This window comes from Anomaloglossus baeobatrachus, chromosome 6 (assembly GCF_048569485.1).
Source record: "Anomaloglossus baeobatrachus isolate aAnoBae1 chromosome 6, aAnoBae1.hap1, whole genome shotgun sequence".
NCBI lineage: Eukaryota > Metazoa > Chordata > Amphibia > Anura > Aromobatidae > Anomaloglossus > Anomaloglossus baeobatrachus.
In genome coordinates, this window is record NC_134358.1 from 468,007,793 (window position 1) to 468,033,228 (window position 25,436).

At 49.5% G+C, this 25,436-nt stretch overlaps 1 protein-coding gene across 2 annotated transcripts in view; it reads right to left on the reverse strand.

The window, feature by feature from the left end:
- The window catches only part of WIPF3 (WAS/WASL interacting protein family member 3), a 112,454-nt gene that overhangs the window by 43,525 nt on the left and 43,493 nt on the right, over positions 1-25,436 (reverse strand). For both annotated transcript variants that reach the window (XM_075315317.1, XM_075315316.1), the window contains exon 2: positions 20,958-21,044. In XM_075315317.1, coding sequence (XP_075171432.1) covers positions 20,958-21,017 — 60 coding nt within the window. In that variant the 5' untranslated portion in view covers positions 21,018-21,044. The remainder of the gene's footprint in view (positions 1-20,957; positions 21,045-25,436) is intronic.

Sequence of the window (25,436 nt, forward strand, 5' to 3'; positions counted from 1 at the left end):
GCACACCACATCCTCTGTAAAACATGGTGGAGGCAACGTGATGGCATGAGCATGCATGGCTTTCAATGGCACTGGGTCACTTGTGTTTATTGATGACATAACAGCAGACAAGAGTAGCCGGATGAATTCGGAAGTGTACAGGGATATACTTTCAGCCCAGATTCAGCTAAATGCCGCAAAGTTGATCGGACGGCGCTTCATAGTACAGATGGACAATGACCCCAAGCATACAGCCAAAGCTACCCAGGAGTTCATGATGAGTGCAAAAAAGTGGAACATTCTGCAATGGCCAAGTCAATCACCAGATCTTAACCCAATTGAGCATGCATTTCACTTGCTCAAATCCAGACTTAAGACGGAAAGACCCACAAACAAGCAAGACCTGAAGGCTGCGGCTGTAAAGGCCTGGCAAAGCATTAAGAAGGAGGAAACCCAGCGTTTGGTGATGTCCATGGGTTCCAGACTTAAGGCAGTGATTGCCTCCAAAGGATTCGCAACAAAATATTGAAAATAAAAATATTTTGTTTGAGTTTGGTTTATTTGTCCAATTACTTTTGACCTCCTAAAATGTGGAGTGTTTCTAAAGAAATGTGTACAATTCCTACAATTTCTATCAGATATTTTTGTTCAAACCTTCAAATTAAACGTTACAATCTGCACTTGAATTCTGTTGTAGAGGTTTCATTTCAAATCCAATGTGGTGGCATGCAGAGCCCAACTCGCGAAAATTGTATCACTGTCCAAATATTTCTGGACCTAACTGTATGTGATGTATACTAAGACTTCCCACTTCAGTTCTATAAATGTTACATGAGCAGTGATGAATTTCCCACTGCGAGAAGACCTGTAGTGTAATATACATCTGTGCTCACAACTTATTTCTGTAAGTTATTTTCAAAATTCATCACAAAGAGTCGACTGTACTCTAGACCCAGGTTTGCCAGCTTGAAGTTTTATTTTTTCTGGACAGCTTTTCAAAAAATGATGGCCAGACAATATTTTTTTACGGACATACTAGAAAACCATAATCAATTATTATGATTATAAATGATACATGTCTACAGCTCATAATTCTGATAAGAAGAGGTCACCTGCAGTCAGTGTAAAATGATGAGTACAGTCAAAAAAATCTGTATAATTTTCAAAAATATCACAAACACCTTAATTTTTTTCATGGACAGGGCAAAAAGGTGCCTTCTTTTTACGGACTGTCCTGAGCTCTTGGACGGTTGGCAACCCTGTCCAGATGGATGCAAATCTGGAAAATTAGTAGCGATTAGCAACATCATCGATATCACCTAAAATCACAGCCTCACCCAAGAGAAGCAGCTCCAACCTTCACAGTAGGGGTAAGGTAATTAATTGTTTTGACCAAATATAACAGGAAAATTTTAAATTTGACAATTTTGTACGGCCTCCGAATGAGGTTATAAATATACAGATGGACCCTGGCAATAAAAAGGTCCTCAACCCTGCCCTAGACGTGCGTGAGATGGACAAAGTCATAAAGAAAATGATTACTTCACGTTATTGCTGCTAAAGGTGGATCTATACTCTATTGATTCATGGTGTGTACTTAACTGTTTACACACAGTTTCTGTATATTGTCCTATTTTTTTTATATATTTATATATATATATATATAGATAGATACACATACATGTGTGTATATATGTATAATTTTTTTATCTTTTTGTAAATAAGCAGCACAGTGTAATTTGTGTTGTTCATCTGAAGTTGTTTTAAGTGTATTCTTTATTATGTCACAATACAGAAAACAATTGAATTCAGAGAGAGTGTACTTACTTTTTCTCATGACATCCTACACAATCTAAAACTCTAAAACAAAAAGCAATAGTGAATAAAAGTCTATAAGTCTATATAAGTCTATAAGTAGGCTAAGCTTCTATAAAATGGAATCCAGCAGCTGTCCATTCTAATTAATAATATCCCGATGCCATAACAAGATACCAAGACAAAGGCTGGCATAATGGGATAACTCTACAGAAGTTAGATGGCTTGCCCATCTTTCGGCCAAATTGACGATGCAGAGAAAGACACCACAAAACTGCTGAGGTCAGGGATTGGCTGCAGTGGTCACATATTGTATGATGGAAGTTACGTTTGCAGCCCTGTCTATAAAGAGCTTCATGGGAGCAGTTACTGGAGTTGTGCGGATTTGTAATTCATTTATTTTAAAGCATAAAGGGTGCTTTACACGCTGCAACATCGCTAGCGATTGCTAGCGATGTCGCGAGCGATAGCAACCGCCCCCGTCGTTGGTGCGATATTTGGTGATCGCAACCGTAGCGAACATTATCGCTACGGCAGTGTCACATGCACATACCTGTTCTGCGACGTTGCTCTGGCCGGCGAACCGCCTCCTTTCTAAGGGGGCGGTTCGTGCGGCGTCATAGCGACATCACACGGCAGCCGTCCAATAGCAGAGGAGGGGCGGAGATGAGTGGGAGGTAACATCCCGCCCACCTTCTTCCTTCCTCATTGCCGGTGGACGCAGGTAAGGAGATGTTCGTCGCTCCTGCGGTGTCACACATAGTGATGTGTGATGCCACAGGAACGACAAACAACCTCGCTACGTATGAGACAACGATTTTTGTTAAATGAACGACCTTTCATATACCAACGATTTTTGTCTATTTTGCAATTGTTTAAGGTCGCTCCTGCCTGTCACATGCTGTGATGTCGCTAATGGCTCCAGATGTGCGACACTAACACCGTGACACCGACGATATATCGTTAGCGATGTCGCAGCGTGTAAATGGCCCTTTACCTACCTATGGGCCAATTTGGGCTGAAGATGGACACCCAGCCTGGTGAAACCAATCACAAGCAGAAGAAGTGATGCTAGGATGTGTGGCACTTGATTGCTATTATTACTGAGGTAACATACCAGCAGAGGACCACAGGACATTCAGCACTGAAGCATCTGCCCATTTTACAAGTGCATATTTCTTGTTTTATGGCATAAGCAGGTGCCAAAAATATAAGACTTGGTAAATATTTTAGAACTAGTAAACTATTTTTATAGACTAAAATGTTTTCTAATTCCAGTTTGATGGTATTTTAATAAGATATATGCAGAGTTCTGTTTCATAAAGCACATACTCTATGTACAGTGAAGGAAATAATTATTTGATCACTTGTTGATTTTGTAACTTTGCCCACTGAGAAAGACGTGAACCGTCTTAATTTTAAGGGTAGGTTAATTTTAACAGTGTGAGATAGAATATCCAAAATAAAATCCAGAAAATCACATTGTATAAATTATAGAAATTTATTTGCATTTTGCAGAGAGAAATATGTATTTGATCCCTCTGGAAAACAAGACTTAGCACTTGGTGGCAAAACCCTTGTTGGCAAGCACAGCAGGTAGGCCCTGTGTGCACTTGCCGTTTTTTGCCGCGGATTTCCTGCGGATTTGCGGCATGTTTCGCTGCAGAAAATGTTCATAACATATCTGCAGTGATTCACCAGCAAATCTTATGGGAAAAAAAATGCTGTGCGCACTAGGCGGATTTTGACAGCTGAATGTTTTGCTGCGGGTTTCCCGCAGCAAAAACAATTGCATGTCACTTCTTTTCCGCAGGTAGCTGCGGGATTTCACTCCATTGACTGTAATGTAATCGTGAAATCCCGCAGGGAATAGCGTAGATAGCAAATTCTGTGCAGTTCATTGCGTTTTCCTGCGTTATTCCCTGCAGTATTTCGCGTTTTCGGGATATAATGTTCATCACTGCCTGCGTTTTGCAGGGAAGTGATGTCATTATGACAGGAAGAGGAAGCCGTGCAGAGAGTAAACACACATATCAGACACAGACATATAGTAAACACACACATCACCCTCGCACACAGACACAGACATATAGAATACACATAAAAATCAAACGTACATATAAAAAAAAAAAAAACCACAGGCTCCGCCGTATTTTTACCGTCCAGCCGAGGTAAACACACAGCGGCGGCCCGTTATCTCAGGCTGAGGAGGGGGTGAAGGCCAGGGTTAATGCCCCCCCCCACACAGCCGAGAATATCAGCCCGCAGCTGCTCCGGGACTGTCACATCCATTATGTGACAGTCCCGGAGTATCCCTGGCTCTTCCAGATTGCCGTGATGCGGTGGCAATCCAGGCTTAATCATGGCAGCATCTATGAGACAGCTTTCATGATTAACCCGTAAGTAAAGTGAATAAACACACACACACACCGAAAAATCCTTTATTTTAAATAAAAGACAAAAAAGCCCCCTCTTTCACCACTTTATTACACCCCCCAACACACAGCTCCGGCGTAATCCACCGAGGTCCCACGACGCTTGCATCCAGCCGCGACGTACACACTGTACAGAATGCAGCCTCGTAACAAAGGTGTGACTGTAGGACCTGTAGTTCCACAGAACTTGGGTTGTAATTAATGTTTGGATCCCATTAAACTGTGACCGATGTGATGGACAGACCTGGAGAATCACATACCTCCACCCGGGTGTATCCGGTTGGGTTTAAGAGACTGTTCGTTTTAGAAACAGACAGAAGCCTGAGAGTGTGCTGCACATGGAAGATGTGTGCTGGAGGTCTCAGTCTGTGTGAAGACTGAAGAGAGACTCCTGGAAATTAGTCCAGGTGAGGACTGGGGAAAATACTGCAGCCTGGCTGGAGAGGGCTGGAGGCTGCAGGTTGCAACCACAGTGAGTGGTGTTCGTTGGCTGGAGCCAGAGTGTGTAGACTCCACTATGGACATTTAATTGGACTGGAAGCCCACGGTATGTGGATGTTATATTTTCCTTTAAGCCAGGAGAGGCTTTATTACATTTTGTTTAGCAGTTTATGTTGAGTCTAATAAATAAACTGCTGGGTTTTATAAGAGAACGTGATACCTATGTTGTCTCAGCTACCTAGCACCGCTGCAAGCGAGTGAAGCCCCCGGGTTGCGGTAAGCAACGTTTACACTATCTATCTATCCTTCTATCTATCTATCTATTTATCTATCTATATCAGAAGGAAATTACCTTTTTTTTTTTTTTTTCTTCAATGTGCTTTATTGCATTAAATGTATTAAAACACATGTACCAACCCGCGGAAAAACCGCACTGAAACCGCACCAAAACGCAATAAAACGCATGCGGATTTCAGTGCGTTTTTTTTTCCGCGGGTGCGGTAATCTTTCAGTGCCTACGGAATTTTCTTAAGAAAATTCCTTTTTCCAGTGCGCACAGGGCCTTAGAGATTTTGAGGCTGTCACTTGGCAACTCGGATCTTCAGCTCCCACCATAAGTTTTCTATGGGATTAAGGTCTAGAGACTGGCTAGGCCACTCCATGACCTTAAAGTGCTTCTTTTTGAGCCATTTATTTGTTGCTTTGGCTGTATGTTTTCGGTCATTGTCGTGCTGGAAAACTAAGCAACGACCCATTTTTAATGTCCTGGCAGAGGGAAAGAGGTTGTCACTCAAAATTTTACAGTACATTGCTCCATCAGTTGTTCCATTAATGCGGTGAAGTAGTCCTGTACCCTTAGCAGGGAAACACCACCAAAACATAATGTTTCCACCTCCATGATTGACAGTGGGGAAGGTGTTCTTTGGGTATGGGCAGCATTTCTCTTCCTACAAACATGGCAAGTTGAGTTAAGGCTGAAGAGCTCAATTTTTGTCTCAACTGACCATGGCACCTTCTCCCAATCACTCTCAGAATCATACAGGTGTTCATTGGCAAACTACAGACAGTCCAGCTGCACATGGGTCTTCTTGTGTAGTGGGACTTTGCGGGCACTGCAGAATTTTAATCCATTTCGGAGTAATGTGTTACCAATGGTTTTCTTGCTGACAGTGGTCCCAGCTGCCTTGAGATCATTAACAAGTTCTCACCATGTAGTTTTAGGCTGATCTTTCACCTTCCTCTTGATCCTGGATACCCCATGAGGTGAAATTTTGCATGGAGCCCCAGACCGATGTCGATTGACACTCATTTTGTATTTCTTCCATTTTCTTACTATTGCACCAACAGGTGTCTCCTTCTCACCCAGTGTCTTACTTATGGTATGGTAGCCAGTCCAGCCTTGTGCAGGTCTATGATCTTGTCACTGACATCCTTAAGCTCTTTGGTTTTGCCCATGTTGGAGAGGTTAGAGTCTGACTGATTAATTGAGTGTGTAGACAGGAGTCTTTTATACAAGGGACAATTTAAGACAGCTGTCTTTAATACAGGTAACGAGTTGATTAGGAGTGTCTAACTGGTCTGTAGGAGGCAAAACTCTTAATGGTTGGTAGGGGATCAAATACTTATTTCTCTCTGCAAAATGCAAATAAATTTATATATTTTATATAATGTGAGTTTCTGGATTTTATTTTGGATATTCTCTCACTGTTAAAATTAATCTACCCTTAAAATTTTAGACTGGTCATGTCTTTGTCAGTGGGAAAGCTAACAAAATCAGCAAGGGATCAAATAGTTATTTCCTTCACTGTAGGCAAATTCTACATTTGTTTGGTTCTTTTTTGGATGGAGCGTAATGTAAAAGCGTTGTACTAACCATAATATAAACTAAGGATAGATATTGAGCTGAAGAGAATAATAACAGGAGTTTGCAATGAAGGATTCTACACTATATCAAATTAAGTAATTACCATATTTTTCACCTTATAAGACGCACTTTTGTTCCCCCAAATTCTGGAGGAAAGTAGGGGGGGCGTCTTATAATCCAAATATACGGATTATATACTGCAGGGCCCAGGGGAGGTGAGGGCAGCTCTGGAGCGGTGCTGGAGGCTGAGGCAGGCTGGTGAAGGCTGCAGGAGGTAGCGGGAGATCTCCTGCTCCCGCTCATATAATATGCACTGCCGCTGTCCATCACCGTGGTGCTGAAACCGCACCGCAATGATGGGCTGGGGGAGCGGCACATATTATATGTGCCTGCACCCCCCTTTGATGGCACATGCCACCCTCTGTGTTAGATATGGCCCCCATGATGATGCCCATAGTAAAAAAACCTCTTTACTTACCTCCTCCAGCATGTCTCCCCGGTCTCCCTGCTGCCGCTGTGATCAGGCACGCAGACATGATGTAACTCTGCTGTGCCGATCATATGACCGGCACCGAGAACCAGGAAGTACAGAAGCTCAGCAGCACGGAGGGAGACACGAGGGAGGACAGCGCTGGAGAAGATAAGTAAAGAATTTTTTATTTTACTATGGGCAGCAGCATGGGGGCCATATCAAACACAGACGGACGTGTGCCATCTATAGGGGACCATGGACAGCACAAGGAGACGTGTGCCATCCATAGGGGGCCATGGGCAGCACAGGGAGATATGTGCCATCCGTAGGGGGCCATATCAAACACAGGGGGATGTGTGCCATCCATAGGGGGCCATATGAGACACAGGGAGATGTGTGCCATTCATAGGGGGTCATATCAAACACAGGGGGACGTGTGCCATCCATAGGGGGCCATGGGCAGCACAGGGAGACATGTGCCATCCATAGGGGCAATATCAAACACAGGGGGACGTGTGCCATCTATAGGGGGCCATATCAAACACAGGGGGACGTGTGCCATCCATATGGTGCCATGGGCTGCACAGGGGGACATGTGCCATGCATAGGGGGCCATGGGCAGCACAGGGGGACGTGTGCCATCCATAGGAGACCTATGTCAGCTGTAGGGGACGTGTGTCAGCAATAGGGGACGTGTGCCATCAATGGGGGACATGTGGCATCACTGGGGGATGTGTGCCAGCCCAAGGTGGCTATATTCAATATAAGGGGGCCATATCCAGATTAAGGAGGCTAATTTTAGGATGGGGGGCTATGAGGGACATATACCCTATATGATTTGTTAGACGAACACTGGCATTATAAGACGGACCCCATTTAACATTAAAAAAAAAAATCTCTTTTCCTTCACCAAATTTTGGGGGTGCGTCTTATAATCAGGTGCGTCTTATAAAGCGAAAAATACGGTACTGGTCCAGTTTTCAAAATGAAAGCAACAGTTTTCTTGGCTTGCTTTACATTTTCTAAGATGGACCTAAATAGATTTGAAATTTGTATTATCTTTAGAGAACTGAAAGTTCCACCAAATGTCACTCTGCTTTACGTTACATCTAAATTCCAAAAGTATCCTTCTGGCCTAAATCAGTCTTCCATATGGTCTTGTGGACAGCTGGGCATTGTGTGCACCAAAAATACAGCAAATAACAGTAAATCTGCTGAGGCCATCACACCCCAGACAACTGGAGCAGGAACAAACGTACCCAGCTGTCACATTCCTCTGTTACACGAGAAGACGCCCTCTGCTAAAGTCATTGTTTTTACTAACTGCAGCAACTGCTTGAGATGGAAAAGTAATTTGCAAGATCATAAAAGGTCATACATTATTTTTCAGGGATATTTAAAGGGGTCTTTTCCTTTCAATGAAAGAGAACATTTCACCAAATTTTTCACGTTGATCTGGTCATACAATGTAATAGTATAATAAAAATGATTTTGGTTTTTTTAACTTCACTTCTCCACTGTGGAGATAAAAGTAATCAAAGTATTTGGCACCTAATGAGTTAACGTTAAAAAAAACAAACAAACAAAAAAAACATTTTATTCCTCTCTGCAGCCACTATTACATTGTGTCCAGTTCAACATTAAAAAAATTGGTGAAAGGTCCTTCTCTGGTTGTACTTTGCTATAAAAAAACAACAACCCTCTTCTATACTCACCTTCCCCAGGTCCAATGGTGAGTATCCGATGCTGTTCCCGGTGTCTGACATTGGCTGTCACTCTGAAAAAGCGGCAGCCAAACTGAGCTCAGTGGCTTTAGTGGGTGCATTTCCATGAAGACGAAACACCCTATTTAGATCCATTGAGGTAACTAACTGGTTTATTTATATTAAAGCAAAAGCCAGACAGGGAAGAAGTGTAATCAAAAGAGGAATAATCCTTTTAAAGCAGCACACTAGCAAATGTTTTGCCAACATGGGCTATTAAGAATAGTGTTGATACTCTTGTGTATACCTTGTGTATCCCTTTTGTATCCTTTGTGTATCCTTATATACATATTTTGTATCCCTTGTGAACACTTTGTATATATCTTGTGTATCCCTTGTGTACACCTTCTGTATCCCTTGTGTACACCTAGTGTATCCCTTGTGTACACCTTGTGTATCCCTTGTATACACCTTGTGTATCCCTTGTGTACACCTTGTATATACCCTGTGTATACCTTGTGTACCCCTTCTATATACCTTGTGTACACCTTATGTATCCCTTGTATATCCCTTGTGTACACCTTGTATATCCCTTCTGTACACCTTGTGTATCCCTTGTGTATCCCTTGTATATACCTTGTGTACACCTTGTGTATCCCTTGTATATACCTTGTGTATCCCTTGTGCATACCTGTTTTAGTTGATGTGTCACTTATGGATGATGAGACGGTGGTATCAAAACTCATTCATCACACATGCAGTGAAGCTAAGATTTATATAATGTATATGCTTCTTCAAACCAAAAGCTGATAACACATACTGTATCGAATCAGCATTACATAAATAACTGGAAATGAAAGTCAGAACCAGCAGTACAGAACCCACTTACATATTAGATGAAAAGGCTTCCAGCAGAACCGGCCATCCATCTAAGGCTACTTTCACACTTGCGTTGTGTGTCATCCGTCACAATGCGTTGTGTGACGCATGTGACTGATACGTTGTAAATAGTGTGATATAAAGGCAACGGATTCCTGTGAAATAACGCGTTGCATTCTTTTAGTTTTCTTTAGCCGTGAGAGAGAGAGCCCCCTTCATCACCGCATACACTACAGCCCCCATCATCACCGTACACACACCGGCACTACTGCCCCAATCATCACCGCACACACACCGGCACTACCGCCCCCATCATCACCGCACACACACTGGCACTATCGCCCCATCATCACCGTACACACCCCGGCACTACCGCACCCATAATCACCGTACACACACCGACACTACCGCCCCCATCATCACCACACACACACTGGCACTATCGCCCCATCATCACCGTACACACCCCGGCACTACCGCACCCATCATCACCGTACACACCCCGGCACTACCGCCCCCATCATCCCTGCACACACATTGGCACTACCGCCCCCATCATCACCGCACACACCCTGGCACAACCTCAGTGATGTCCCCGCTGACAGCGCGATTCACTTCAGTTTCTGTGTGCAGCTGACAGAGAGCGGCGGTGTTCTACGGCCGCTCATGTCAGCTTCCGATGTAGCAGAGCTGAAAGTGTCGTGGGACCTCGTGTGGATTATGTCAGACCTGGAGGGGTATTTGGGATTAATAAAGTAGTGAAAGAGGGTGTTTTTTTTGTCTTTTATTCCAAATAAAGGATTTTTTCGGGTGTATGTGTTTATTTACTTTCACTTACAGGTTAATCATTGGGGGTGTCTCATAGATGCCTGCCATGATTAACCTAGGACTTAGTGGCAGCTATGGGCTGCCATTAACTCCTTATTACCCCGATTGCCACCGCATCAGGGCAATTCGGGATGAGCTAGGTAGAGTCCCGGGACTGTCTCATCTAATCGATGCGGCAAATCCGGGCGGCTGCTGGCTGATATTTTTAGGCTGGGGGGCTCCCCATAACGTGGGGCTCTCCATCCTGAGAATACCATCCTTCAGCCGTGTGGCTGGGGGACCACATGCCGTTTTTTTTTAATTATTTATTTATTTATTGTACTGCACGATATAGACCCGCCCACCGGCCGCTGTGATTGGTTGCAGTGAGACAGCTGTCTCTAAGCGTGGGGGCGCGTCTGACTGCAACCAATCATAAGCGTCGGTGGGCGGGGGCAGCAGTGAATACGAGATGGAATAATGAGCGGCCGGCATTTTCAAAAGCAGGAAAAGAAGCCGCCAGAGCAGTGTGACAGCTGTGCAGCGCCGCGTTGGTGATCGGTGAGTATGAGAAAAGGTGTGAGAGGGAGAGACCGACCGACAGAGAAAGTGAGACCAACAGACAGAAAGAGAGTGAGAGAGAGAGACTAGGAGTGATTTTAAATGATTTAGAACGTTCTGCTGGGCATGCTGAGCATGCTCACTAGAACGTGATGGAATCCTGCACTGGAATCCGTCGCCAAACGCATGGCGATGGAATCCAGCACCATAGACATTTATTATGCCTCTTAACGGATCTCGACGGAATCCTGCGGAGTGCGTTTTTTTACAGCAACAAAAATTGCTATTTTCTGCGTTCCAACCGTCTGCCGCTCAGTCAAAATAACGACTCAGCGTCGGCCGGCGGATGGAGACACTTGCGTCGCAGTGCGTCATCAATACAAGTCCATGGGAAACAGCGCAAGCCGTTAACGGCTTGCACTATTTACCATAGCGGCGGATTGCGACGTACGCAAGTGTGAAAGTAGCCTAATCTGTATGGGGGATTCTTGACCCTCCCCTGACAAATGATGTTGGTGGAGAGAAGGATTGGCCAGCTGTAAAATTAATGTCCAATCCTTTGGTTTCGGGGTAAGATAAGCTCCGGCAACGGCTTTGTCCTCCCTAAGTGCTGAAAACATATGACCATTCAGTGGAGCACTCATATGTATTGAGGAGTCATTAAAGAAAGCTGTCTGCCAAAGGAATGCTCGGTCAACAGCCAAGACATGTGTATGACCAGGGCCGTATTTACCACTAGACACCTGTGGTCCGGTGCCTAGGGCGGCGCTGTGCGGGGGGGGCGGCGCCTTCTAGCAGCAAAAAAAAAAAAAAAATTAAAAAAAAAAAAATTAAAATTATTATTATTTTTTTTAACCTATCTCACTAAATCCACAGTCTTTTCGCGGGGGGGGGGGGGGGGGGCGGGGGTAAAGGGGGGTGTTGTGTTGGGCGCATGGGCGCCCCTCTATTGATTTGTATGTATCCGCGTCTTTAAAGCGGATACAAATACACTGCAGGCAACGGGCACAGGGAGCTGATTGAACCCGGAACTGCCGACAGCTGCATTTCCGGGGTCACAACACGCGCGCTCCAATCAGCTTCTTGCCAAGAGCTGGGACATCCAAACCTGTGCAGAGCTCACAGGCACAGCAGGCACCAGTGTGACGTCTGGAGGATAATCACCGGGTCCGGAGCAGGTAATACTAATAAGCTGTCTATATGTGAAGGGGGGCTTTACTGCTAACTGTATGTGATGGGGGGAGGGGTGCACTGCATGCATACTCACAATTAGCAGTAAGCACAGGCATTTCTATGTGATGGGGGGAGGGGTGCACTGCACTGCATACTCAGAAATGCCTGTGCTTACTGCTAATTGTATGTGATGGGGGAGGGGCGCACTGCATACTCAGAAATGCCTGTGCTAACTGTATGTGATGGGGGGAGGGGTGCACTGCATGCATACTCACAATTAGCAGTAAGCACAGGCATTTCTATGTGATGGGGGGAGGGGTGCACTGCATGCATACTCAGAAATGCCTGTGCTTACTGCTAATTGTATGTGATGGGGGAGGGGCGCACTGCATACTCAGAAATGCCTGTGCTTACTGCTAATTGTATGTGATGGGGGGAGGGGCGCACTGCATTCTCAGAAATGCCTGTGCTAACTGTATGTGATGGGGGAGGGGCGCACTGCATACTCAAATGCCTGTGCTAACTGTATGTGATGGGGGAGGGGCGCACTGCATACTCAAATGCCTGTGCTAACTGTATGTGATGGGGGGAGGGGTGCACTGCATGCATACTCACAATTAGCAGTAAGCACAGGCATTTCTATGTGATGGGGGGAGGGGCGCACTGCATACTCAGAAATGCCTGTGCTAACTGTATGCGATGGGGGGAGGGGGGAGCCTAGAATGTATGGGCTCCTTACAGGTTAGTTGATGATCGTTGCGATGTTTCTTTTTGTCCACTATAATCATGCAAGGGGAGGCTGGGGGAGAGAGAGGCTGGGAAGAGAGAGAGGCTGGGAAGAGAAAGAGGCTGAGGGAGGCTGGGAAGAGAGAGAGGCTGGGAAGAGAAAGAGGCTGAGGCTGGGGGAGGCTGGGAAGAGAGAGAGGCTGGGAAGAGAGAGGCTGAGGCTGGGGGAGGCTGGGAAGAGAGAGAGGCTGGGAAGAGAGAGGCTGAGGCTGGGGGGAGGCTGGGAAGAGAGAGAGAGGCTGAGGCTGGGGGTAGGCTGGGAAGAGAGGCTGAGGCTGGGGGGAGAGAGGCTGAGGCCGGGGGAGAGGGAGGCTGGGGGGAGAGAGAGGCTGAGGCTGGGGGAGAGGGAGGCGCTGAGGCTGGGGGGAGAGGGAGGCGCTGAGGCTGGGGGGAGAGAGGCTGAGGCTGGGGGGAGGCTGTGGGGAGAGAGAGGCTGGGGGGAGAGAGAGAGAGGCTGGGGGGAGAGAGAGGCTGAAGCTGGGGGGAGGCTGGGGGGAGAGAGAGGAGAGAGGCTGATGCTGGGGGAGGCTGGGGGGAGAGAGAGGCTGAGGCTGGGGGGGAGGCTGGGGAGAGAGAGGCTGAGGCTGGGGGGGAGAGAGAGAGGCTGAGAGACTGAGGCTGGGAGGAGAGAGGCTGAGGCTGGGGGGGAGGCTGGGGAGAGAGAGGCTGAGGCTGGGGGGGAGAGAGAGAGGCTGAGAGACTGAGGCTGGGAGGAGAGAGGCAGACGCTGGGGAGGCTGGGAGGAGAGAGGCTGATGCTGAGGGAGGCTGATGCTGAGGGAGGCTGATGCTGAGGGAGGCTGATGCTGAGGGAGGCTGATGCTGGGGGAGGCGGGGAGGGGGAGGGTTGGAGGAGGGAAGCTGATGCTGAGGGAGACTTGGAGGAGGGAGGCTGAGGGAGGAGGGAGGCTGATGCTGGGAGGAGGGAGGCTAATGCTGGGGGAGGCTAGGAGGAGGGAGGCTGATGCTGGGAGGAGGGAGGCTGATGCTGGGGGAAGCTGGGAGGGTGAGGCTTGGAGGAGGGAGGCTGATGCTGAGGGAGGCTGATGCTGAGGGAGGCTGATGCTGAGGGAGGCTGATGCTGAGGGAGGCTGGGAGGAAGGAGGCTGATGCTGGGGGAGGCTGGGAGGAAGGAGGCTGATGCTGGGGGAGCCTGGGAGGAGGGAGGCTGATCCTGGGGGAGGCTGATGCTGAGGGAGGCTGATGCTGAGGGAGGCTGATGCTGGGGGAGGCTGGGAGGGGGAGGGTGAGGCTTGGAGGAGGGAAGCTGATGCTGAGGGAGACTTGGAGGAGGGAGGCTGAGGGAGGAGGGAGGCTGATGCTGGGAGGAGGGAGGCTGATGCTGGGGGAGGCTAGGAGGAGGGAGGCTGATGCTGGGAGGAGGGAGGCTGATGCTGGGGGAGGCTGGGGGGAGAGAGAGGCTGAGGCTGGGGGGGAGGCTGGGGAGAGAGAGGCTGAGGCTGGGGGGGAGAGAGAGAGGCTGAGAGACTGAGGCTGGGAGGAGAGAGGCTGAGGCTGGGGGGGAGGCTGGGGAGAGAGAGGCTGAGGCTGGGGGGGAGAGAGAGAGGCTGAGAGACTGAGGCTGGGAGGAGAGAGGCAGACGCTGGGGAGGCTGGGAGGAGAGAGGCTGATGCTGAGGGAGGCTGATGCTGAGGGAGGCTGATGCTGAGGGAGGCTGATGCTGAGGGAGGCTGATGCTGGGGGAGGCGGGGAGGGGGAGGGTTGGAGGAGGGAAGCTGATGCTGAGGGAGACTTGGAGGAGGGAGGCTGAGGGAGGAGGGAGGCTGATGCTGGGAGGAGGGAGGCTAATGCTGGGGGAGGCTAGGAGGAGGGAGGCTGATGCTGGGAGGAGGGAGGCTGATGCTGGGGGAAGCTGGGAGGGTGAGGCTTGGAGGAGGGAGGCTGATGCTGAGGGAGGCTGATGCTGAGGGAGGCTGATGCTGAGGGAGGCTGATGCTGAGGGAGGCTGGGAGGAAGGAGGCTGATGCTGGGGGAGGCTGGGAGGAAGGAGGCTGATGCTGGGGGAGCCTGGGAGGAGGGAGGCTGATGCTGGGGGAGGCTGATGCTGGGGGAGGCTGATGCTGAGGGAGGCTGATGCTGAGGGAGGCTGATGCTGGGGGAGGCTGGGAGGGGGAGGGTGAGGCTTGGAGGAGGGAAGCTGATGCTGAGGGAGACTTGGAGGAGGGAGGCTGAGGGAGGAGGGAGGCTGATGCTGGGAGGAGGGAGGCTGATGCTGGGGGAGGCTAGGAGGAGGGAGGCTGATGCTGGGAGGAGGGAGGCTGATGCTGGGGGAGGCTAGGAGGAGGGAGGCTGATGCTGGGGGAGGCTGGGAGGAGGGAAGCTGATGCTGGGGGAGCCTGGGAGGAGGGAGGCTGATGCTGGGGGACTGATGCTGGGGGAGGCTGATGCTGAGGGAGGCTGATGCTGAGGGAGGCTGATGCTGAGGGAGGCTGGGAGGGGGAGGGTGAGGCTTGGAGGAGGGAAGTTGATGCTGAGGGAGACTTGGAGGAGGGAGGCTGAGGGAGGAGGGAGGCTGATGCTGGGAGGAGGGAGGCTGATGCTGGGAGGAGGGAGGCTGATGCTGGGGGAGGCTGGGAGGAGGGAGGCTGATGCTGGGGGAAGCTGGGAGGAGGGAGGCTGATGCTGGGGGAAGCTGGGAGCAGGGAGGCTGATGCTGGGGGAGGCTGGGAGGAGAGAGGCTAATGCTGGAGGAGGCTCATGCTGGGGGAGGCTGGGAGGAGAGAGGCTGATGCTGGAGGAGGCTCATGCTGGGGGAGGATGGGAGGAGAGAGGCTGATGCTGGGGTAAGCTGGGAGTAGGGAGGCTGATGCTGGGGGGGAGAGAGGCTGAAGCTGGGGGAGGCTGGGGGGAGAGAGGCTGATGCTGGGGGAGGCTGGGGGGAGAGAGGCTGATGCTGAGGGAGAGGCTGCTGCTGGAGGCGGGGGGAGAGAGGCTGCTGCTGGGGGAATGGAAGAGAGGGGCCAATGCTAGAGACAGAGGACAAGGGTTGAGGGATAGAGCAATGACAATATCGATGGGGGGGGAGTGTAAGTACTCAGAATAAGAGGGGGGCAGCATTGGGAGCTCATTATGGAGAAGGGGCAGCATGTGTGGGCTCAGTATGGAGTGGAACAATGTAGGGGAGTCAATATCAAGAGTGGGGTAGTGTGTGTGTGTGTGTCAGCATAAGCGCTAGTGTGGTGGTCTTAGTATGATGAGTGGGGCAGCATGGAGGTGTCATTATGGAAAAGAGGAAGGCAGCATTAGGAGCTCATGGAGAGGGGCAGCATGCATGGGACATTGTGAGGAGGGGGCAGCATGCATGGGACATTGTGAGGAGGGGGCAGAATGCATGGGACATTGTGAGGAGGGGGCAGCATGCATGGGACACTGTGAAGAGGGGGCAGCATGCATGGGACACTGTGAGGAGGGGGCAGCATGCATGGGACACTGTGAGGAGGGGGCAGCATGCATGGGACACTGTGAGGAGGGGGCAGCATGCATGGGACACTGTGAGGAGGGGGCAGCATGCATGGGACACTGTGAGGAGGGGGCAGCATGCATGGGACACTGTGAAGAGGGGGCAGCATGCATGGGACACTGTGAGGAGGGGGCAGCATGCATGGGACACTGTGAGGAGGGGGCAGCATGCATGGGACACTGTGAGGAGGGGGCAGCATGCATGGGACACTGTGAGGAGGGGGCAGCATGCATGGGACACTGTGAGGAGGGGGCAGCATGCATGGGACACTGTGAGGAGGGGGCAGCATGCATGGGACACTGTGAGGAGGGGGCAGCATACATGGGACACTGTGAGGAGGGGGCAGCATGCATGGGACACTGTGAGGAGGGGGCAGCATGCATGGGACACTGTGAGGAGGGGGCAGCATGCATGGGACACTGTGAGGAGGGGGCAGCATGCATGGGCACTGTGAGGAGGGGGCAGCATGCATGGGACACTGTGAGGAGGGGGCAGCATGCATGGGACACTGTGAGGAGGGGGCAGCATGCATGGGACACTGTGAGGAGGGGGCAGCATGCATGGGACATTGTGAGGAGGGGGCAGCATGATGTGAGGACAATGTGCAGATCATATTTCATAATTGAGGAAGGTGTGGTGGGTATAATTTATAAGGGAGGGCAGTGTGTAGTTTATTAGGGGCAGTGTGTAGTTAATTAGGGGCAGTGTGACAGTCACAGTATATAAGTGGGGATGGTGGGAATATTTTATACTCATGCTATGTTTTGATGTGCCCGTGGTGATCCCCATTGGGGGGGGGGGGTTAGTGCCCTTCGTTTCTCATTGATACTTTTTCAAGTGTTTTACAAAGTAGATCTGCCTTAAACAGATGTCGTGTGCAAAAACTCAGTTTTACGTTGTCACTAAGGGGCGCGACCACTTAAAGTGCCTAGGGCAGCACGAAGGCAAAATACAGCCCTGTGTATGACCAGCTTAAGGAGTCAATTGCAGTATCATGTCATAACATTTGCGTAAGCATAACATCCAGAGCCTTGCAGAGACACTAGGAGCATGTGGACATCATAGAATGGGTTATCCCTCTTTTAGCCATTCCCAGAAGCCTCTCTCTTGTTGGAGGACTCATCACAGCCATGTAATACTATAGTGTTATTGCAGGATCAATTACAACTGCATTAACCTCTTATTACCAGGGGTAGAATTGAGCATCAGAGAAGCTGACAAATAAAATGTATGAAGTATATGTAGACCCAAGCATTACCACCTACATATATCACAACCATCCAAATCATTGCTAGTGTGATTAACTAAAGTTTTGGACAGTAGACTGCCTAATAAAAAAAATTGATTATGTCCTAATACCATACATTTTTAGAGCTATGTACTATTGCCTATAGTCTTCATTTAAACATTTTAATGATTTTGAAGATGTTGTCCCACAAAGAACATTTATCACCTATTCATTAATCGCCACCATTGTGATTAAACTCCTACGAAGAGCTTTACTTGGTCTGTGTTCATGCATGCGCCTGTAAAATGGCTGTGGCGCCCCTGAGGCTTCAGTTGCCACAGAGTTCCTGCACCTCAGGCAGAGCTGTGGTATTCCATCCATGGTAAGGAGGAGGTCAAAGCCGGTTCATGCAAAAGCACAGCACACTCACTGAGCAACACATCACCAGACCTGGTGAGGGCGTGATTATACCCGAACCAAACGGGGAAGGGGGGGGGGGTTGGTGTCAGCTGAGTGGGAACAGAGGTGTAGTGTACAGTCAGAAAAAGGAGAAGGAAGTAGGAGCTTCAGCTTGGCCCAGGTATAGCAAGAAGGGTCCCAGAGCCCATGGGAATTCTAATACTGCCCTGTGGACTTGTTCCACACATAATCAACAAGTGGAGGGACATGGTCGCAATTCGGGGACTGATCCCCAGGCTAGAGGAGATGAAACCCACAGGCTCCCTAGTGAAATCAGTGGCTGAGGTTTCTCTAAGCACCGAAGCTACCACCGCACACGAATTACTTGAAAGTGACCCAAAAGGACCAAAGGATAGAGCTTCACACCACCCAACAGGGTTCACGGGCACTGGACAGGTTAAGTGAGCGAGGGTGAAAAGCAGGAAGGCGAAGCCAGTGCAGGAGTCAACCAGGGAAAGTGTACATTAAAGAAAGGTGCACCAGACTCGACCTCTGAACTACACGGGATCGGCTGGAGCTCATCACGGGGAATCCCAGCACTCCAAGGATGGTCCACGGCTTGTGTAACAGGCTACAGTGAGTAAACATGGATTCGCTGCCTGCCTAACTCGTTCCATTATTCGCCTGTGCCCACCATAATAGACTAGTTCTATCACCCCATCGGCCCTGGGGCCCAGCTATACCTGTGGGAGCTACACCATCGAAGCTGCGTCACAATCAGCCCCAGAGGTCCCTATTATACAGTGGCGGCATCCAAACTTGCTGCACACCACAGGTGGCATCACGAATAAGTCCCATCAGTCCCTACATCGCCAGGATCATAGAAACGGGCTAGGCCATCGAGGTGTCCCAGAACCGCGGCCCGGTAATGAGTCTCCCCAGGCCCTGGAGGTCGTGTCATGGTCACTGGTGAAATCCTGGTGGAGAGATATGTTTCACTGTGAACCTAGTAAAATATATCTTTGTATCGTGTTAGCCAGTAGAGATAAAAAAATTGTTTAAAAGAACAGAGAGTCCTCAGTGGTTGATACCTTTTAATGGCTAACTGAAAAGATGGTAATAATTGCAAGCTTTCGAGACCACTCAGGTCTCTTCATCAGGCATGGTATAACACAAAATCTGAAGAGTCACATATTTATACACAACAGGACTTAGAATAGTGCAGTAAAAAAAAAACAAACAAAAAAAAAACAAGTTATATGAAACAGAACTCTCACTATGGCAGGGGGCAAACTGTTGTGGCCATAAATTTTGCTGCAGTTCAGTGTGAAAGTTTTATTGTCCTTTGATAAGGGTCTGGTCCAGGCTGTGATGCGCTCGGATGGTCAGAGGAGCACATCTTTTAACTGATGTAAAAAGACATGAATCCATGAGACACATTCATTCCTTCTCTGAATGTGTCAAAGGTCATCATAAGTTTGTACTCCCATAGTCTCCTATCTCTCTGGGACTTGAAGTTTCCTTTCAATACCAGCAATTTCATGTCCATGATGCTGTGGTCTGAGTTACAAAAATGTTTAGCCACAGGTAGATCCATCCTTTATTCTCTAATTGTGTGGCAGTGAGAATTCATCCTTGTCCTGAGCTGTTGTCCTGTCTCCCCTACATACAGACCCCCAGTTGGACATTTGGTACATATAATTAAGTACACCACATTGGTGGTGAACCTACAAATATATTCCAACATGATAGATGTTGAAAGGGTTAATTGGCCATGTTAAAACGAACTTGTCAGGTGCAATATGCACCCATAACCATGAGCAGTTCTGGGTGCACATTGTGAATCCCTGCCAAACCGTCCCTGTATACACTAGCATACAAAAGAGATCTTTAAAAATAAGTATTTCTAAAGATCCTTTATGATATGCTAATGAGAGCAGGAATTAGTCGCAAGGGCATTAGATCCCCCGACTAGTCCGCCCTCTTAGCATGTTAACACGCCCACAGTGGTGTGCTAACATGCTAGTCAATGCCCACTGCCCAGCGTCATCGGCGGTAACGGCCATACCTGTGTCCGCTGTCACCACCTCAGACGCCGGGTTTAGAGTCAGTGCGCATGATCAGAAGTCCCAGCACTTCCTTTCATGGGCACTATGAAGCCGGATGTATGCGTCCCGGCTTCAGAAAAGTCTACTGCGCATGACCAGAAGTTCCGGGACCTTTTATCATGCGCACTAACCCTAAACTCGGTGTCTGAGGTGGACACAGGTATGCGCCCCTGTGGGCGGCTAACATGCTAAGAGGGCTTACTAGTAGGGGGAAATAAGGCCCTTGCGACTAGTCCCTGTGCTCATTAGCATATCATAAAGGATATTTTTAAATACTTTTTCTAAAGATCTGTTTATCTATGCTACTATAGGCTGCTACGGTTAGGCAGGGATTAGAAATATGAACCCACAACTGCTCGTGGTTCTGGGTGCATATCTGTTCACATATCTCCACCATAGTGTATGGTCCAAGAGGTATCATAAAGGTCTGTGGATTACTTCAGGGTCTCTGTATGGAGGTGAGCAGACCTCTCAAGCGGTGTTCATACTGAGAGAGGTGAACCCTGCTCCCCAGAAGGCGGACCCCGCAGCTGTATAGGACTGTTTGAGTTCTCTTTGTTTCTTTGTGACAGAAGAGCCTGTTTGTTTGTTTTTGTGTTACTGGTTTATGAAGCCTAATAAAGCAGCTGAACATATAAATGGTAACTGTTTCTCTGACTACCTCGTTAAGCAGCCAAGTGAGCGAAATCTTTACACGCCCCACCACACCACTCCAATCAATCTTTATGAGGCTGGCAGGAACAGACAAGACCTTATTGGAAAAACCCCTCTGATAACACAGAAGTGTGAATGTAGTCTATATTTAATGAAAAATGATAAAGCAATACCTGGGAGGAGGCCAGTGGTGGAGGCGGTGCAGGTGGTGGAGGTGGTGGAGGGACTGGCATTGTTCAAGACGATACTGCGTGACACCCCTACAAAATAACATAAAAGCATTTATTATTACAGAATTTAATCTTAGTATTTCTTTGGTTTTTACCTTTTTGCAAACAGTATGTAATGAAGGGAATTTTGTTTACTTACCGTAAATTCCTTTTCTTCTAGCTCCAATTGGGAGACCCAGACAATTGGGTGTATAGCTTCTGCCTCCGGAGGCCACACAAAGTATTACACTTAAAAGTGTAAAGCCCCTCCCCTTCTGCCTATACACCCCCCGTGCATCACGGGCTCCTCAGTTTTGGTGCAAAAGCAAGAAGGAGGAAAACTTATAAATTGGTTTAAAATAAATTCAATCCGAAGAAATTTCGGAGAACTGAAACCATTCAACATGAACAACATGTGTACACAAAGAACAACAGCCCGAAGGGAACAGGGGTGGGTGCTGGGTCTCCCAATTGGAGCTAGAAGAAAATTCCCTTCTTCTTTGTCGCTCCATTGGGAGACCCAGACAATTGGGACGTCCAAAAGCAGTCCCTGGGTGGGTAAAATAAAACCTCGTAATAGAGCCGTAAAACGGCCCCTTCCTACAGGTGGGCAACCGCCGCCTGAAGGACTCGCCTACCTAGGCTGGCATCTGCCGAAGCATAGGTATGCACCTGATAGTGTTTCGTGAAAGTGTGCAGGCTCGACCAGGTAGCTGCCTGACACACCTGCTGAGCCGTAGCCTGGTGCCGCAAAGCCCAGGACGCACCCACGGCTCTGGTAGAATGGGCCTTCAGCCCTGAGGGAACCGGAAGCCCAGAAGATCGGTAAGCTTCGAGAATTGGTTCCTTGATCCACCGAGCCAGGGTTGATTTGGAAGCCTGTGACCCTTTACGCTGGCCAGCGACAAGGACAAAGAGTGCATCCGAGCGGCGCAGGGGCGCCGTACGAGAAATGTAGAGTCTGAGTGCTCTCACCAGATCTAACAAGTGCAAATCCCTTTCACATTGGTGAACTGGATGAGGACAAAAAGAGGGTAAGGAGATATCCTGATTGAGATGAAAGGGGGATACCACCTTAGGGAGAAATTCCGGAACCGGACGCAGAACCACCTTGTCCTGGTGAAACACCAGGAAAGGGGCTTTGCATGACAGCGCTGCTAGCTCAGACACTCTCCGAAGTGATGTGACTGCTACTAGGAAGACCACTTTCTGCGAAAGGCGTGAGAGAAAAATATCCTTCATTGGCTCGAAAGGTGGTTTCTGAAGAGCCATCAGCACCCTGTTCAGATCCCAGGGTTCTAACGGCCGCTTGTAAGGAGGGACTATGTGACAAACCCCCTGCAGGAACGTGCGTACCTGTGGAAGTCTGGCTAGGCGCTTCTGAAAAAACACAGAGAGCGCTGAGACTTGTCCCTTAAGGGAGCCGAGCGACAAACCTTTTTCCAATCCGGATTGAAGGAAGGAAAGAAAAGTGGGCAAGGCAAATGGCCAGGGAGAAAACCCCTGATCAGAGCACCAAGATAAGAATATCCTCCACGTCCTGTGGTAGATCTTGGCGGACGTTGGTTTCCTAGCCTGTCTCATAGTGGCAATGACCTCTTGAGATAACCCTGAAGACGCTAGGATCCAGGACTCAATGGCCACACAGTCAGGTTGAGGGCCGCAGAATTCAGATGGAAAAACGGCCCTTGAGACAGCAAGTCTGGTCGGTCTGGTAGTGCCCACGGTTGGCCCACCGTGAGATGCCACAGATCCGGGTACCACGACCTCCTCGGCCAGTCTGGAGCGACGAGGATGGTGCGGCGGCAGTCGGACCTGATCTTGCGTAACACTCTGGGCAACAGTGCCAGAGGAGGAAACACATAAGGGAGTTGAAACTGCGACCAATCCTGAACTAAGGCGTCTGCCGCCAGAGCTCTGTGATCTTGAGACCATGCCATGAATGTCGGGACCTTGTTGTTGTGCCGGGACGCCATTAGGTCGACGTCCGGCATCCCCCAGCGGCAACAGATCTCCTGAAACACGTCCGGGTGAAGGGACCATTCCCCTGCGTCCATGCCCTGGTGACTGAGAAAGTCTGCTTCCCAGTTTTCTACGCCCGGGATGTGAACTGCGGATATGGTGGAGGCTGTGGCTTCCACCCATAGCAGAATCCGCCGGACTTCCTGGAAGGCTTGCCGACTGCGTGTTCCGCCTTGGTGGTTGATGTATGCCACCGCTGTGGAGTTGTCCGACTGAATTCGGATCTGCTTGCCTTCCAGCCACGGCTGGAACGCCTTTAGGGCAAGATACACTGCCCTTATCTCCAGAACATTGATCTGAAGGGAGGACTCTGGCTGAGTCCAAGTACCCTGAGCCCTGTGGTGGAGAAAGACCGCTCCCCACCCTGACAGACTCGCGTCCGTCGTGACCACCGCCCAGGATGGGGGTAGGAAGGATTTCCCCTTCGACAATGAAGTGGGAAGAAGCCACCACCGAAGGGAAGTTTTGGCTGCCTGAGAAAGGGAGACGCTCCTGTCGAGGGCCGTCGACATCCTGTCCCATTTGCGGAGAATGTCCCATTGAAGTGGACGCAGATGAAACTGCGCAAAAGGAACTGCCTCCATTGCTGCTACCATCTTCCCTAGGAAGTGCATGAGGCGCCTCAAGGGGTGTGACTGACCTTGAAGGAGAGATTGCACCCCTGTCTGTAGTGAACGCTGTTTGTCCAGCGGAAGCTTCACTATCGCTGAGAGAGTATGAAACTCCATGCCAAGATATGTCAGTGATTGGGCCGGTGTCAGATTTGACTTTGGAAAATTGATGATCCACCCGAAACTCTGGAGAGTCTCCAGAGCAATGTTCAGGCTGTGTTGGCATGCCACTTGAGAGGGTGCCTTGACAAGCAGATCGTCTAAGTAAGGGATCACCGAGTGTCCCTGAGAGTGCAGAACTGCTACTACTGTTGCCATGACCTTGGTGAAGACCCGTGGGGCCGTCGCCAGGCCGAAAGGCAGTGCCACGAACTGAAGGTGTTCGTCCCCTATGGCGAAACGCAGGAAGCGCTGATGCTCTGGTGCATTCGGTACGTGGAGATAAGCATCTTTGATGTCGATTGATGCTAGGAAATCTCCTTGGGACATTGAGGCGATGACGGAGCGGAGCGATTCCATCCGGAACCGCCTGGTTTTTACGTGTTTGTTGAGCAGTTTTAGGTCCAGAACAGGACGGAAGGATCCGTCCTTTTTCGGCACCACGAACAAGTTGGAGTAAAAACCGTGACCCTGTTGCTGAAAAGGAACAGGGATCACCACGCCTTCTGCCTTCAGAGTGCACACCGCCTGAAGAAGAGCATCGGCTCGCTCGGGGGGCGGAGATGTTCTGAAGAACCGAGTCGGAGGACGAGAGCTGAACTCTATCCTGTAACCGTGAGACAGAATGTCTCTCACCCAACGGTCTTTTACCTGTGGCAGCCAGGCGTCGCAAAAGCGGGAGAGCCTGCCACCGACCGAGGATGCGGTGTGAGGAGGCCGAAAGTCATGAGGAGGCCGCTTTGGGAGCGGTTCCTCCGGCGGTCTTTTTAGGACGTGACTTAGACCGCCATGAATCGGAGTTCCTCTGATCCGTCTGAGGCCTTTTGGACGAGGAGAATTGGGACCTGCCCGCGGACCGAAAGGACCGAAACCTCGATTGTACCTTCCGTTGTTGAGGTCTGTTTGGTTTGGACTGGGGTAAGGATGAGTTCTTTCCCTTGGATTGTTTAATGATTTCATCCAATCGCTCACCAAACAGGCGGTCGCCAGAAAATGGCAAACCGGTTAAGAACTTTTTGGAAGCAGAGTCTGCCTTCCATTCACGTAGCCACATGGCCCTGCGTACTGCCACCGAATTGGCGGATGCTACCGCCGTACGGCTCGCAGAGTCCAGGACAGCATTAATGGCGTAGGACGCAAACGCCGACGCCTGAGAGGTTAAGGACACCACTTGCGGAGCAGACGTACGTGTGACTGCATTAATCTGCGCATGACAAGCTGAGATAGCTTGGAGTGCCCATACGGCTGCGAATGCTGGAGCAAAAGACGCGCTGATAGCTTCATAGATGGATTTCAACCAGAGCTCCATCTGTCTGTCAGTGGCATCTTTGAGTGAAGCCCCATCTTCCACTGCAACTATGGATCTAGCCGCCAGTCTGGAGACTGGAGGATCTACCTTGGGACACTGAGCCCAGCCCTTGACAACGTCAGGGGGGAAGGGATAACGTGTATCCTTAAGGCGCTTGGAAAAACGCTTATCTGGACAAGCTCGGTGTTTCTGGACTGCCTCTCTGAAGTCAGAGTGATCCAGAAACGTACTCATTGTACGCTTGGGAAACCTGAAACGGAATTTCTCCTGCTGAGAAGCTGACTCCTCAATTGGAGGAGCTGGGGGAGAAATATCCAACATTTGATTGATGGTCGCTATAAG